At 41.7% G+C, this 15,667-nt stretch overlaps 1 protein-coding gene across 1 annotated transcript in view; it reads right to left on the bottom strand.

Moving 5' to 3' along the window:
* Positions 1-6,249: 6,249 nt before the first annotated feature.
* ifngr1lb3 (interferon gamma receptor 1-like b3) overlaps positions 6,250-15,667 on the bottom strand; it is a 16,631-nt gene continuing 7,213 nt past the window's right edge. The window contains exons 4-7 of the mRNA XM_016246536.1: positions 14,271-14,404; positions 13,995-14,166; positions 6,881-7,002; positions 6,250-6,726 (exon numbers count right to left, since the gene is read on the bottom strand). Coding sequence (XP_016102022.1) covers positions 6,430-6,726; positions 6,881-7,002; positions 13,995-14,166; positions 14,271-14,404 — 725 coding nt within the window. The 3' untranslated portion in view covers positions 6,250-6,429. The remainder of the gene's footprint in view (positions 6,727-6,880; positions 7,003-13,994; positions 14,167-14,270; positions 14,405-15,667) is intronic.

Below are 15,667 nucleotides of genomic sequence, written 5' to 3' on the forward strand. Positions count from 1 at the left end.
ATTCACATCTGCTTTCATTCTCAGTTTGACTAAGCATTGAAACAGATGAAGCCACTGACAGCTCATTTGTTCCTCTTTTCGCTTTAAGAGCACAAACAGTAAACCGCACAGATTTTCTCTGGCATTTACTGCCAATGACACGTCTCGCGTTATATTGGAAAGAGACTGTGATCCAGGAACTACTGCTAAAAAAACCAAGAGGATCTTCTTTCCCAAGGGGTTGCCTGATCTTCACCGCATGCTTTTTGTCATACTCATATTTAAATGCAAACAGGAAGTTTGCTTGTTCTAAAGGTTTTTTTTGTCATATATGCCTGGACAAACATGAGCCAGATTTACTGGAATTTATTTTTGTTTGTATGTATGAGTGGAATACTGTACCTACTGTGTATTCAGTGCAGGGTAGTGACTGATTACATAGAATCTGGATTATGTAATCAGATTCCAAAAATTACAGTTACTTTTTACATGGATTAATTACATATTGTTCTGGACAAAACCATTTCAAACCTGGTACACTCTGGGTGTGTCATTGTTGTTTCCTTGCTTATTAATGCAATCATTCCCATTTTTTGTGAGCCAAACACCTTAAAATAAACTAAGGTTAGATTAAGATTAGTTAATATTTCAATAATTGTGCTTTTTATCACCTCACTGCCGTTCTTATTACATTAAGCCCAGTTTGGGAAACCCTGGTGTAATGTTGATATGAAAAATGGAATACATTTTCTTTCTCTTGGCTTTTATAATATCAATATGGTATGCTTAACGGTAAGTTTAAAACAAGTTAGATTAAAAAGAAGTAGTCAGAATACAATCACCAAAAACGAGTAAACCAGATTTCATTACTAACTAGTTTTATTTCCATCATGTAAACGGTAATCAGTAACAGACTACAAATTGTAAGTAATCGACCCAGCACTGTACATACTCCTACTCATTTCTATCAAACATTATATGAAATAGAGGTGCACAGTACTGCCAAAATCTTGCTATGAGAATTATTAATCACAGTAACAGTATGTGTGTATGAGTCCATTTCAAGTGGCCCAGAAAATGTAAAGTTGGTTGCTTGACTTTATTTATTTATTTATTTAATTACTTGCGTACATATGTATGTGGGTCAAAGATGTTAAGATGTCCGCATCAAAATAAATTTACAAAAGTGATTTTATGTCCATAGAAAGCACATTAAAAATAAGTAAAGTGTCTACTTTTAAGGTTTCAAATAAGTTTTTGGAGAATAAAATGTCAAAATTTGGTTACATTGTCATTCACTGTAGAGGTCGACCGATAGTGGATTTTGCCGATACCGATAGCTAGGTTGGACCACACTGGCCCATACCCATTTATTAACCGATAGTTTTAAAATTGATACTGAACAAAAATTAAATAGTGCTTTATTAACAAAAACAGTACTGAACCATACCAGAAGTAGTAAAAAAATAATAATAGTAATAGTAAATGTTGAAATTAATGCACTCAATGAACAATACTTACACAGCTTTCATTAATCTTAATGCTACAAATGGACTCTTATTTTAAAGTGTTACCATTTCATTTCAACTGTCATGCTTAAAGATGCACATCTTTAAATATATACACAAAGGCTATAGCAGTGGTTCTCAACCCGCGGCCCGTCACAAATTCAAATGCGGCCCACCATGCTGAACACAATTTTAAAAAATAACTTTCAGTTTTACAATTCATTTTAGTTTTTAAATTAATTTAAAAATGTACTAAACAAATATAAGCTATAATGTTTTTGTTATGTAAAATAATTTTGTTTTTCATATATTATTTTCAGATATGAGCAGACCTGTACTCACATAATTAACGTTAGGCATTTAATGAACACTTACAAGCGCGCACTTTAGCAGAATTCAATTCAAAAAGTCATTAGTTCGGTAAAGTTGAGCATCAGAATGGACACATTTGTTATTAAGGGAGAAAAATGAAATGTGGAAAATGCCAGCGAAGGAACACATACAAACAAGAGTAGTCGCAGCAGTGAAGGTGAGAGTGCTGGACTTTCGACATCAACTTTCGGTTTGCCCCGCCACTCACTTGAAGATGTTCAGGCTACAGCCCTGCACGAGCCTCAAATATATGACGTTCAGGCCCTAGCCCGGCCCTTGTTCGACAGCTTATCAGAATTACCGACCCGAGCCCGTCTTTTTCCCCTTCTCCCAAAACAGCTTATACTACCGTTTCAGCTACATTAAAATAGTTCAGTTTTGTATGTAATGGCAAAGTGATATTTCATTCCTCATCTTGCCCTGTTTGTCCTGCTCTCCATTTTCAAGTTGTTATGTTTCTTTGTCACTCTCACATGTCCATAATGTAAATCAGTCCGGTGCACTAAATCTACTGCACTGTGAACCGCATAGCAAAATCTATACGGCCCTCCATTACCACACCAGACATTGCGTCAGATTTAGCAAGCTGCCCCCACATTATTAGATTGTCTTGACGCCGTTCTGCTGCGCTCCATTACGCTGTCACAGGATGATTAACAGTCACATCTTAGTCTGGTCTGCCTCAGCGGTCTAACAGCACTCACCAATGTCAAGATGACTCAAACGGCCAATCAAACCAAAGAAGGTGGGGTTTACTGTAAACAGAGCCTGAATGATGCTTCAGTTTTAACGGTGAAAGAGTGCAATGTAATATGTAAGGTAGCTAAACATTTAATATTTGACTACTGTTTTACGATAGAAATGTTAAACGACTTGTAAAAATAGGCTATCATTTACTTGATTTATGTTATTTACCCCATAACTGAATGCGACGCAACAAAAAAAAGCATTAATGGAGCCGATTTGGTGTATTATGCATAAGCTAAGATAAGCACTGAATGTGTGCATATTCTAAAATAAAAAGTATTATTTGCAAATACACTGAACAAAAATATAAACGCAACACTTTTGTTTTTGCCCGTCCCTGGAATATTCCAAAAACATCCTGGAAAGTTTCCAAAATTTCTGGAATATTTCCGAAATGTACTGGAAATGTTCCACTTCTTCGCAACCCTACTTTCTAAAAGTATTACTTTAGTATTACTAGCTTTGGGGAGAAATATAACCAGACGTGTTTTTGACACCCATAAAGGCCCAGCTTTTACTCTCAAAACCTGACCTGGTTGCAAATCAACACAATTATGACAATGAAAACTGGATAAATTTGCCAGAACAACTGCTGTTAATATAGTCACACTAATAATCAGGAAAACAACAGTGTTAATCTGGCCAAATTCACTTATGAAACAAATCCGATTTTAGCTGTAAAGCAGCTCTACAGAAGATAATAGTGCCATTATGCAGCTCAATTGGGTTGAAGGACAGAGCGAGTGCTGCAAACGTCATTAGTTATGAAGTGAGCTCTACAGCAGGTGACAGTGTCATCACTCAGCTCCTGTCAGTTCGGGTCAATAGCTGCACAGTTCACCAGTTTTGAACGTGAACGCAAAAATGCAATCCAAGAATGCTGGATAGATAGCAGCGCGACAGTAGCGCTTACATATTAGGTTACGTTCCCCAGGCCTCCCGCGTTTCTGCTGGGTAACTAAATACAGCAGCCAACCTGAGACAACAATGACACGCATGAGTCTTTCACACCATCAGCCTTAATAAAATAAGCTCGCAAAATGATGGCCTTATACGGGTAAAATTAGATTCAACCACATCAGATCTTACCAATCATGTTCTTAATTGTATTTAATTCCTTCAATAATATTGACGTTTTAAATGCATTCATACTTTTTAAATCAGATAAATATTTTCGCCATTTTAATTGGACTTCTACATTTATAGAAATCAACGTAAACCAAACGGATATTTTTAAATATGTTAAGAAAGCATTTCACTGACCGGATTAGACTTCCTTCCTTCCGTTTGGTTCAGCTTTTAGAACAAAAGCCGGATCCCAGCGTTCGTTCTTGACAGGTGTTTGTGAGGTCTGGCTGTCTGAAGGGCCCGCTGCGTTACTGCCATGGCACTGAGATCCACGTAACCAAGGAAGTCTGAGTGATATACAGAGTGCAGTCTCTCAGTGGGGCTATATACAGCAGCTGCACAGAAAACACACACAAGACAAATGTGCGAGCCTCTCTCGGAGCACCAAAACTTCAAAGAAGCCCATCTGTTCGTGGTCAGATTACACACATCACACAACCTCTCACACAGGGTTCCATGTGTGGCAGTCGGTCTGTTTAAAGGGGTCATATGATGCTTTTTTAAAGATCATTATTTTGTGTATTTGGTGTAACAGAATATGTTGACATGCTTTAATGTTCAAAAAACACATTCTTTTTCAAATACTGTACATTATTGTAGGTCCTCTATGCCCCGCCTCTCTCAAACGCATTTTTTAAAGGTAAGTTCTTGTGAGATAAGGTTAGGGGTTGGTTTAGGGTTAGTTGGTGGTAATTATCCGCAGTTGTGTTTACAACAGGTAACAAGGACACTGTTAAGTGTCACCAAGAACAAGACTGTGATGTTAGTTGTTTATCAGAGAGTAAGAGCATGATACTTTGTTACAGACGTGATTACCGTGATATAATACCGTGGTACTAAAACAGTTGATAGTAAATATCGTCGCGGTGTCTCACCTGCATTCGTGTGTTACCATGTTACATAGTTTCCTCTGAAGACCCGACTCGGCGATAATAATGAACGCGGACTGTCCAGAGGATCCGAACACAGCTCCAGTGATTTATCAACATTCCAATCCCTAATGACAGTCAGGGTGTGATTATATATAGACTTTAAGTGAACAAATCAAGCAGTGACTAGTTGAGCAGAGTAAGGAGACAGTTCTCCACCAAACTGTATGCATTCAGTCATTCAGTGCCAGAGAGTTTGATTCAACAGCTAAAGTAATGAAGCAGCCAGTCAATACATTTATTGTGATTAAAATGTCTTACAGACATGATATACAGATATCTCTTTTTTTTTTTTAATCCATTAGAAAAGAAAAAATAGTGCAAAGTGCAGAGACTTGACACACATGCATAAAATCATCAAACTCAACTGGTAAAATATGGCACTTGCAACAGCGAGGACACAAGTGCAATTTCCTGGAAATACCCATACTGATCAAATGTATGCATCTAATATATTTAATGTTATTTTTGATTAAAGCTTCTGCCAAATGTAAATGAGAATACTTTGTACGATTAGTAAAACATGGGATTGTCATTTTGGGGCCCCAAGCTAATTTTGTAATTAAGGGAGCCTTCTTTACAGTCACCTTTTCTAGTCAGTGTAGACCAGGGGTGCCCAATCCTGCTCCTGGCGTGTGTTTAATTACAGTGGGAGCTGAACATTGCAGGACAGTCGATCGCCATGAGCAGGATTGGGCACCCCTGGTGTAGACTATCCTATATTCCTCATTCTTGATCAGATTTGATTAAGTGCAAATTTGCTTCTTTTTTCAAAGAGCATACATCTTTAAGATTAGAAGAATTTTAGCAAAAATATAAATGTTTTAATAAAAGTGCATTAAGTAAAAAAAAAAAAAAAAGGCACATTAATGTCTTGCCACATAATTTCCCCCTTGAACTCAGATCTTGGCATTTTTCTAAACACTAAGTAGTAACATCACGACTATATTATGAAATGCTTGCTCGTGAGGCATTCAGAGTAATGCTGTACTGTTTTGTATTTATGTACCCTAACCTACAATGTATTTTTTTCAGCCAGAGAAATGTACAATTACAGAAAAGTGTTTGGCAGACATTAACAGTAGCTTTCAGTAGACAGACGAGTATGGTGTTATCACAGCGAACACTTTACAAATGTAACAATAGACCACTGCCTAGAAGTGTGCATATATATAGTGACATAATCACGTGATATATTCAGCTTGGCAAAGTTCTCCAATGTGAAAGTTACAGCAGCTGAAATTCTCATTGGTTAACGGATGCCTACATCAGAGTGCGTTTCAGTAAAAATTATCATTTTCACATAAATTTCACATTTCACATCAATTGATTCACATTACTTTCTAAAATAGCACAATCACTACACTCTAAGAAAAGCCTGTAAAAATACTGCTCAGTGTACGGGAAATATATTTTTTCTTACACAGTGTACTGTGTAGATGCCCTTAATATTATTACCCGCTCTTTTGTTGTTTTTACTTGTATGTTTCGCTAGCAAAATTATTTTATCCACACATTCATTTAGTTTAATGCAGGTTAGTGGGGAAACTCACCATGGCACTGTGAGAACCAGACGTCACTGCCTGCATTTTACACAGCTTTGATTTTAATGTAGGTTTGTCTCTGCGCACACAACACAAGCCTACTGATGAGTGTGTGAAATTGTTAATGGACCAAAAAATGATTACAATGACTTGGTGTGAACAAGCCGTCTTTCCACAAGAAATGGAAAAACCTTCCAGTGTCATTCTTACACGCGTTCAGACCTAAAGCACTGGTGGTCGAGGGCCGTATCCCTCAGTACTGTCCCCCGGACTCATCTCCTGCAGGAATTTGGGACTGTCATAGTCAGACGACCTGCCAAAGCCTTCAGAGTCTTCACAATCCATGTCCTCTTCAGAAACCTCAGTTAGATCCACTACGGTGTCATCAAGTGTTGAGACTGTTTTGCTGTCTTCCTCAGTCGGGGAACTGGGGGGTCCCTGTGATGTCACTGGACAAATGTCTGTCGGCTCAGGTTGGGAAACAACCATTGTATGAGATTGCCTGGAGATAACGCACCACTGCATGTGGAAAGGAGCAAACGGTATTGCTAATGAGGAGTCAACAGCAGATCACCAGACACATCACAAATACAAAACACTGCTGAATAACAAAGGAACAGTTCTAGAATTATGAAGAAAAAAACACAAAGTGAAAGGACTGAAAGACACATACCAAACCTTGAGGCATTTTGGGGATTTTGGACCATTTCCTCCAAAGCAGCCACACAAAGCCAATGATAATGAAGAGCACAATGGTCCCTCCACCTAGCAAAGCTGCAATTATTCCTGTTTTGTCTATAGAAAAGTCAAGAACAATTCAATGAAATGTCTACTCTAGTACTCACAAATAATAATGACTTTATTTAAGGTAAAGTCCTGAGGCCCAGATCAGGCCCACACCTGACACTTTCATCTGGCCCACATTCCACGTGGAATGATAGCAATTGGGCAGTCCACTTCTGTTTGCCAGATTTGGGCCACAAGCAAGCCAAAAGAAGGCCCAATGTCCAAATAAAGCAGAACTGGCCCAAATCTGGGCCACATTGATTTTAATTCTGGCCCAGGTCCGACCCAGATCTAACACCTTGCTCCGGCCCACATACTGTTTATAATGATGGCATTTGGGCGGTCCACTCCTGTTTGCCAGATTTGGGCCACAAGCAAGCCATAGGAAGGCCGCATGTCAGCCATAAAAATAAATAAATAAAATAAACTAGGGTGACCATATGTGCCATTTTCCCAGGACGTGTCCTGGCCAGGATTTCTATATTGCTTAAAATATCTAGGTTTTGGCTTTGTTTGCGTGTGCAGACAGACATTTTAGGCAATATAGAAATCCTGGCCAGGACGCGTCCTGAGAAAATGGCACGTATGGTCACCCTAGAAGAAACTACAACGGAAACTACAACACATTTATTTTAATTCTGGCCCAGATCTTACACCTTACTCCGGCCCACATACTGCGTGGAACAATGGCATTTGGGCAGTCCGGTTCTGTTTGCCAGATTTGGGCCTCAAGCAAGCATTAGCATTGCTGCATGTAAGCCAATCAAATAAACCAAAACTGGCCCTAATATGGGCCACAGTTGATTTTAATTCCAACCTTGGTCTTCCCCACATTCCTCATGTGGCCCACATGCTGCATGGAATGGTGGCATTTTGGCAGTGGTCCACAAGCAGGCCACTACACAGCCACATTTTAGCTAACAATGAACCAAATAAACCATAAATATACATTATCTGGGCCACACTAAGCCTTAAGTGAGGTATGCATCAACAATACTCAACATTGTAAAGAAAATTTAAAAATGTCCTCCATAAATGTTCAAATAAGTTACAGAAATGTGTCCTACTTGATAAAATCCCTACCCAAGTTTTGCAAAAGCAGCAATTAAAATGTCACAGATAAATATTCAAAGACACATTCCAATACTTTAAAAACTGTTCTTCACAAGTTTGAACTTAAATGCTTCTCACTCAGACTCTACCTACACAGCAAGTCTGTGAGTGTCATAGCTACACTGTGTTAAAAGAGCGCACAATGATGAAAGGTTATGTAGCATAAGTCGCTATGGGGAACACCTTCCGTGTGACCGGTGTCTGAAGCACATATCTAAAAACGACAATAACATTGGCCGGCGACAGCCTATGACGTCATTATCCTGTGCGATCGCAGTACAAAAGGGCGCCGGGATAACACGTCATCCTCTTCTTCGTCTTCACTGACCGTTTGTTTATGTTAGCGTTAAGCTAAACACGACTAGGAGTGCATGTTTCTTGCCAGAGGCTTTGCTCTGATACCTGCAGTTTCACACGGCTCGCGTGCTGTGTGTGTGTGGTGAAGAGCAAGCACGTTCAGCTCTCGAGGGAGTTGGATGCGCTCTGCATTCATTGCTTATTTCTTGTGAGGGATGAATTGAATGCGCTCGTTTCACGAGGAGGCGGCTTGTGCTCATCGTAATGCATTCGCGAGACTACTGAGGGGGATGTGAGTATATACACCAGTGGACTGTCTCTTATTGGGCCCTGCTGGGTTACCCCTTCTAATCTAGCGCCCCCTTCTGGTCGAGCTGAGAAGTGCTCCCCTCTCTGTGAGGGTTAGCTATGAGTCGCTCCGTGGCAGTGACATCAGGTAGTTAGGCCGCTTGTTGCTTCCCTGATAAGCTACCTCTATTCGGGTCAAGTCAGGCAGTGCTCCCCTCACCTCAGAAGGTTGTCTTTGAGCCTGCCGCTCCCGATTGAGTGTCTGAGGACTTCTGGGCATCTGTGAGCAGATGCTTCAGAATATATCTAAATCCATGCTGTGGTAAGTGCCCACGTTAAGCTTCTGTGCACTTTCTAAAATCCACATAGTGGTAAGTGTGCACGCTAAGCACTCTGTGCACTTTCTAAAATCCTGTATGGTAAGGGTTATGCATTGTCAGCCTCGTTCCCTTTCTCTGAGTTGGCTTAGGCCCCGGTACTCACCTTGGGCTCCACTCAACTAGTGTGTCTAGGTTGATACGTTTTTAAAGCAATGCTCCCCTCACTGTAGAGGGTTATTTATGAGCATGGTGCTTTCTTCCGAGCGTTCCGAGTTCTCTCATGGGCTGTTCTCGTGGTGGTGTTTAGCAGTGCTCCCCTCTATCAGAGGGTTGCCTATGAGCACGGTACCCCTTTTCTGAATTCGGAGTTCTCCTCTCACGTGGAGAGTTGAGTTCTCTGTTTTCCCAGAGCACCTGAAACCAGCAACATCAGGCGAACTAGTCCCTTCCTCTGCCTCCCTGATGCGCTGAGTTTTTGGCTAGGCTTGCAGTATGCTTACCCTTTAGGATTTCTAACGAACATGCTGTAGGTCAAGCCCCCTCTCGGCTGAGAGCTGGGTGTTATGCTCCCTCAGCTAGGTAACTTACTGCTAGCCATTCTAGCATTATACCATGAGGATGAGTTGGTGACTTCTCAGACGTATTGCTCTTGGGATGCGCCATTTCCATCTATGGACTGCTCCTTCAGAGTGCCACGAGGGCCCCTTAGAACGGTATCTTTAAAATCCATGTTATGGTAACATTTTAGCTAACAATGAACCAAATAAACCATAAATATACATTATCTGGGCCACACTAAGCCTTAAGTGAGGTATGCATCAACAATACTCAACATTGTAAAGAAAATTTAAAAATGTCCTCCATAAATGTTCAAATAAGTTACAGAAATGTGTCCTACTTGATAAAATCCCTACCCAAGTTTTGCAAAAGCAGCAATTAAAATGTCACAGATAAATATTCAAAGACACATTCCAATACTTTAAAAACTGTTCTTCACAAGTTTGAACTTAAATGCTTCTCACTCAGACTCTACCTACACAGCAAGTCTGTGAGTGTCATAGCTACACTGTGTTAAAAGAGCGCACAATGATGAAAGGTTATGTAGCATAAGTCGCTATGGGGAACACCTTCCGTGTGACCGGTGTCTGAAGCACATATCTAAAAACGACAATAACATTGGCCGGCGACAGCCTATGACGTCATTATCCTGTGCGATCGCAGTACAAAAGGGCGCCGGGATAACACGTCATCCTCTTCTTCGTCTTCACTGACCGTTTGTTTATGTTAGCGTTAAGCTAAACACGACTAGGAGTGCATGTTTCTTGCCAGAGGCTTTGCTCTGATACCTGCAGTTTCACACGGCTCGCGTGCTGTGTGTGTGTGGTGAAGAGCAAGCACGTTCAGCTCTCGAGGGAGTTGGATGCGCTCTGCATTCATTGCTTATTTCTTGTGAGGGATGAATTGAATGCGCTCGTTTCACGAGGAGGCGGCTTGTGCTCATCGTAATGCATTCGCGAGACTACTGAGGGGGATGTGAGTATATACACCAGTGGACTGTCTCTTATTGGGCCCTGCTGGGTTACCCCTTCTAATCTAGCGCCCCCTTCTGGTCGAGCTGAGAAGTGCTCCCCTCTCTGTGAGGGTTAGCTATGAGTCGCTCCGTGGCAGTGACATAAGGTAATTGGGCCGCTTGCTGCTTCCCTGATAAGCTGCCTCTATTCGGGTCAAGCCAGGCAGTGCTCCCCTCACCTCAGAGGGTTGTCTTTGAGCCTGCCGCTCCCGATTGAGTGTCTGAGGACTTCTGGGCATCTGTGAGCAGATGCTTCAGAATATATCTAAATCCATGCTGTGGTAAGTGCCCACGTTAAGCTTCTGTGCACTTTCTAAAATCCACATAGTGGTAAGTGTGCACGCTAAGCACTCTGTGCACTTTCTAAAATCCTGTATGGTAAGGGTTATGCATTGTCAGCCTCGTTCCCTTTCTCTGAGTTGGCTTAGGCCCCGGTACTCACCTTAGGCTCCACTCAACTAGTGTGTCTAGGTTGATACGTTTTTAAAGCAATGCTCCCCTCACTGTAGAGGGTTATTTATGAGCATGGTGCTTTCTTCCGAGCGTTCCGAGTTCTCTCATGGGCTGTTCTCGTGGTGGTGTTTAGCAGTGCTCCCCTCTATCAGAGGGTTGCCTATGAGCACGGTACCCCTTTTCTGAATTCGGAGTTCTCCTCTCACGTGGAGAGTTGAGTTCTCTGTTTTCCCAGAGCACCTGAAACCAGCAACATCAGGCGAACTAGTCCCTTCCTCTGCCTCCCTGATGCGCTGAGTTTTTGGCTAGGCTTGCAGTATGCTTACCCTTTAGGATTTCTAACGAACATGCTGTAGGTCAAGCCCCCTCTCGGCTGAGAGCTGGGTGTTATGCTCCCTCAGCTAGGTAACTTACTGCTAGCCATTCTAGCATTATACCATGAGGATGAGTTGGTGACTTCTCAGACGTATTGCTCTTGGGATGCGCCATTTCCATCTATGGACTGCTCCTTCAGAGTGCCACGAGGGCCCCTTAGAACGGTATCTTTAAAATCCATGTTATGGTAAGTGTGCAAGCGAAGACCCTGTGCACTTCCTAAAATCCACACTGTGGTAAGTTCGCACATCAAGGATTTTGCGTTCTTTCTAAAATCCTGTATGGTAGGGGCTACGCGCGGTGGCTTCGTGCCCTTTCTTTGAGTCGGTTAGGCCCCGGTTCCACCTTGGGCACCACTCTACCTATGTATCCTCAGGATACCTACTTTAACAGGGTGTTGCTACTAGGGGTCTATTGAGACAGTTCCTTTAGCAAGCTCATGCAGAGCAGGCAGTAGCCACCTGGGTGACAGGCCAAGACCTAGTTACGAGTCTAGGCACTTGGTCGTATCCCCTTAGAAGAATCTCTTCCTGATTCCAAGCCTCGAGTCCTGGCCCTAACAGGTAAGTTTATGGGGTATGTAGCTTAGGCTTTTGGCCGTAGGGGATAATGTCACTGACAGCCGTCTAACCGTCCAAGGGACAACTCCCTTAAAGCTTTGGTAGAGTTGGTACTTAGTGCTCGCCTGTGGTTTGGCATGCACTCCCCTCAGCACGGTGGCGTGGGTATACCGTTCCCCATAGCGACCTCTAGAGGACGCAGTTCGAAGTTCCCTCGAAAGGGAATGTCTCAGGTTATGTATGTAACCATGGTTCCCTGAGAGGGAACGAGACACTGCGTCCTCTAGTTTCCTTGCCATGCTGCGGACGCAAGCTTCAGACGAAGAAGTGGATGACGTGTTATCCCGGCGCCCTTTTATACTGTGATCGCGCAGGATAATGACATCATAGGCTGTCGCCGGCCAATGTCATTGTCATTTTTAGATATGTGCTTCAGACACCAGTCACACTGAAGGTGTTCCCCATAGCGACCTCTAGAGGATGCAGTGTCTCGTTCCCTTCTCAGGGAACCATGGTTATATACGTAACCTGAGACGTTCTCACACACTGCCTTCACTTAATAGTATGATAAGAAAAATTAAGACTATTATTAAGACAACTGATAATGGTTTTACCTGTCTCAGGCATCTGCTGAGGGACACAAACGTTTCTGTAGGTATATGAAGGAATACCAGCAATCATCCCTTCAAGCTTCAGCCTAACACACTGTCCAGCAACGCTTTGGTTCAGGTGGATTTCTGCAGTGCACAGCTCCTCCTCCACAAAACATGAGTATAAAACCTTTTGCTGTGGAAGGAGAAAAGAACAGAGTGATTTTAACAATTCAACGTCCAAACATGACTAACATTTGAATAAGGACATGGAGGAGTCTGTGCGACTGCTTTTCCAACCTCATCATGTGTGACTATGTACTTAAATTCTTCATTCAGTATGTCTTGCTTATGAAGCAAGAAAATGTGCTGAAAGGACACTTCAATCACATCTTTGTGGACAGATGTATTTAAAGCTGGAAAGTCCAAAGAGCCTGAAAAAAGCAAAAGCCGATATTACATTAAGAAAGTCAAAATAACAAGAAAAAACAAAAAAATAAAATAAAAATAAAGTCACCTGAGACTAAAGCAAATTAATTCCAACACTAAAATTCAAATATCCAAATAGATTTGCATTTCCTGAAGGAAACAGCAGCAGTGCGTAAAGGCAGCAGAATGAGAGTTAAAGATTTAGTGAAGTTCATATTCTTTTAGGCTTTGGTTCTGGGTAAATGAAATGCTGGCGTATAAGAACGAACAAATTATTAAATAGGCCTAGATGCAGTAGGGAAAGCACCAATTAAGCAAATATTAAAGGGTCAGAGAGGTCAGACAGCTCTGAGATTCCATCAAAAATTGGAATTGTGTTCTGAAGATGAACGAAGGTCTTGTGAGTTTGGAACAACATGTGGGTGAGTAATTTAGGGGATAATGTCACTGACAGCCGTCTAACCGTCCAAGGGACAACTCCCTTAAAGCTTTGGTAGAGTTGGTACTTAGTGCTCGCCTGTGGTTTGGCATGCACTCCCCTCAGCACGGTGGCGTGGGTATACCGTTCCCCATAGCGACCTCTAGAGGACGCAGTTCGAAGTTCCCTCGAAAGGGAATGTCTCAGGTTATGTATGTAACCATGGTTCCCTGAGAGGGAACGAGACACTGCGTCCTCTAGTTTCCTTGCCATGCTGCGGACGCAAGCTTCAGGCGAAGAAGTGGATGACGTGTTATCCCGGCGCCCTTTTATACTGTGATCGCGCAGGATAATGACATCATAGGCTGTCGCCGGCCAATGTCATTGTCATTTTTAGATATGTGCTTCAGACACCAGTCACACTGAAGGTGTTCCCCATAGCGACCTCTAGAGGATGCAGTGTCTCGTTCCCTTCTCAGGGAACCATGGTTATATACGTAACCTGAGACGTTCTCACACACTGCCTTCACTTAATAGTATGATAAGAAAAATTAAGACTATTATTAAGACAACTGATAATGGTTTTACCTGTCTCAGGCATCTGCTGAGGGACACAAACGTTTCTGTAGGTATATGAAGGAATACCAGCAATCATCCCTTCAAGCTTCAGCCTAACACACTGTCCAGCAACGCTTTGGTTCAGGTGGATTTCTGCAGTGCACAGCTCCTCCTCCACAAAACATGAGTATAAAACCTTTTGCTGTGGAAGGAGAAAAGAACAGAGTGATTTTAACAATTCAACGTCCAAACATGACTAACATTTGAATAAGGACATGGAGGAGTCTGTGCGACTGCTTTTCCAACCTCATCATGTGTGACTATGTACTTAAATTCTTCATTCAGTATGTCTTGCTTATGAAGCAAGAAAATGTGCTGAAAGGACACTTCAATCACATCTTTGTGGACAGATGTATTTAAAGCTGGAAAGTCCAAAGAGCCTGAAAAAAGCAAAAGCCGATATTACATTAAGAAAGTCAAAATAACAAGAAAAAACAAAAAAATAAAATAAAAATAAAGTCACCTGAGACTAAAGCAAATTAATTCCAACACTAAAATTCAAATATCCAAATAGATTTGCATTTCCTGAAGGAAACAGCAGCAGTGCGTAAAGGCAGCAGAATGAGAGTTAAAGATTTAGTGAAGTTCATATTCTTTTAGGCTTTGGTTCTGGGTAAATGAAATGCTGGCGTATAAGAACGAACAAATTATTAAATAGGCCTAGATGCAGTAGGGAAAGCACCAATTAAGCAAATATTAAAGGGTCAGAGAGGTCAGACAGCTCTGAGATTCCATCAAAAATTGGAATTGTGTTCTGAAGATGAACGAAGGTCTTGTGAGTTTGGAACAACATGTGGGTGAGTAATTAATGACAGAATTTTCCTTTTTGGGTGAACTATCCCTTTAATGATGCCATCACTACCTGCTGAACACTGTTTTAATGGAAGATTTGCTAACTATACCAACGGTTTGGGCTGAATGAACTGCAGATGTTTTATAATTAGAAAATGAGTCTTAAAATGTCTGAGAAATATCAATAGTGTTTCATCATCAACAGTGCCTTGCAAACACTGTAATAAACAGTATTACTCTATCCATATGATTGAGTTATACTCAGAAAACTTACATTTATATTTATGTTTTTTCTCACTCAAGCATCAGTTGTTGCTGCAGTCTCTGCTATTTTGTTGTTGTTCTATCCTTGTCCAGTGTCTGCACTATTTCTCCAGAAGCTGTGACCAATAAAAATCTCTTTGTACTCTTTTAAAGTTGGGGTAAGCGATTTTTCAAAAACACTTTAGAAAACTGATTCGGGCCGAACTTGTAGCCAATCAGCAGTAAGGGGTGTCTACTCATGATGTGGAGGAGAGAGCGTTCAGTGCACAGCACAGGACGGACATTAGCCGAGCCGAGCGACAGAAAGATAAAGATGGTGGATAAAAAAAACAGAGGAAAACGTCTGCGGAACAAAAGAAGGCTTAAGGCAAGACCCGTGTAAATATCGGATCAGCTTTCCAGCGCTGGAGAGAACTCAAGGAGAGGAAGGCCTGCGATCGGACGCCGAGGTTGCTTTGTTTCTTCTCGATAGGTGAGTAACACCGTGTCTGCGCCGCAACAGCTAAAGTCTGTCTGACAGCTAAGACGCGTCACAGCGACCGTTGAAAATCATTTGAAATTTGTGTCAATACGTCATAAACGCAGCA

This window comes from Sinocyclocheilus grahami, unplaced genomic scaffold (assembly GCF_001515645.1).
Source record: "Sinocyclocheilus grahami isolate Dianchi unplaced genomic scaffold, SAMN03320097.WGS_v1.1 scaffold801.1, whole genome shotgun sequence".
NCBI lineage: Eukaryota > Metazoa > Chordata > Actinopteri > Cypriniformes > Cyprinidae > Sinocyclocheilus > Sinocyclocheilus grahami.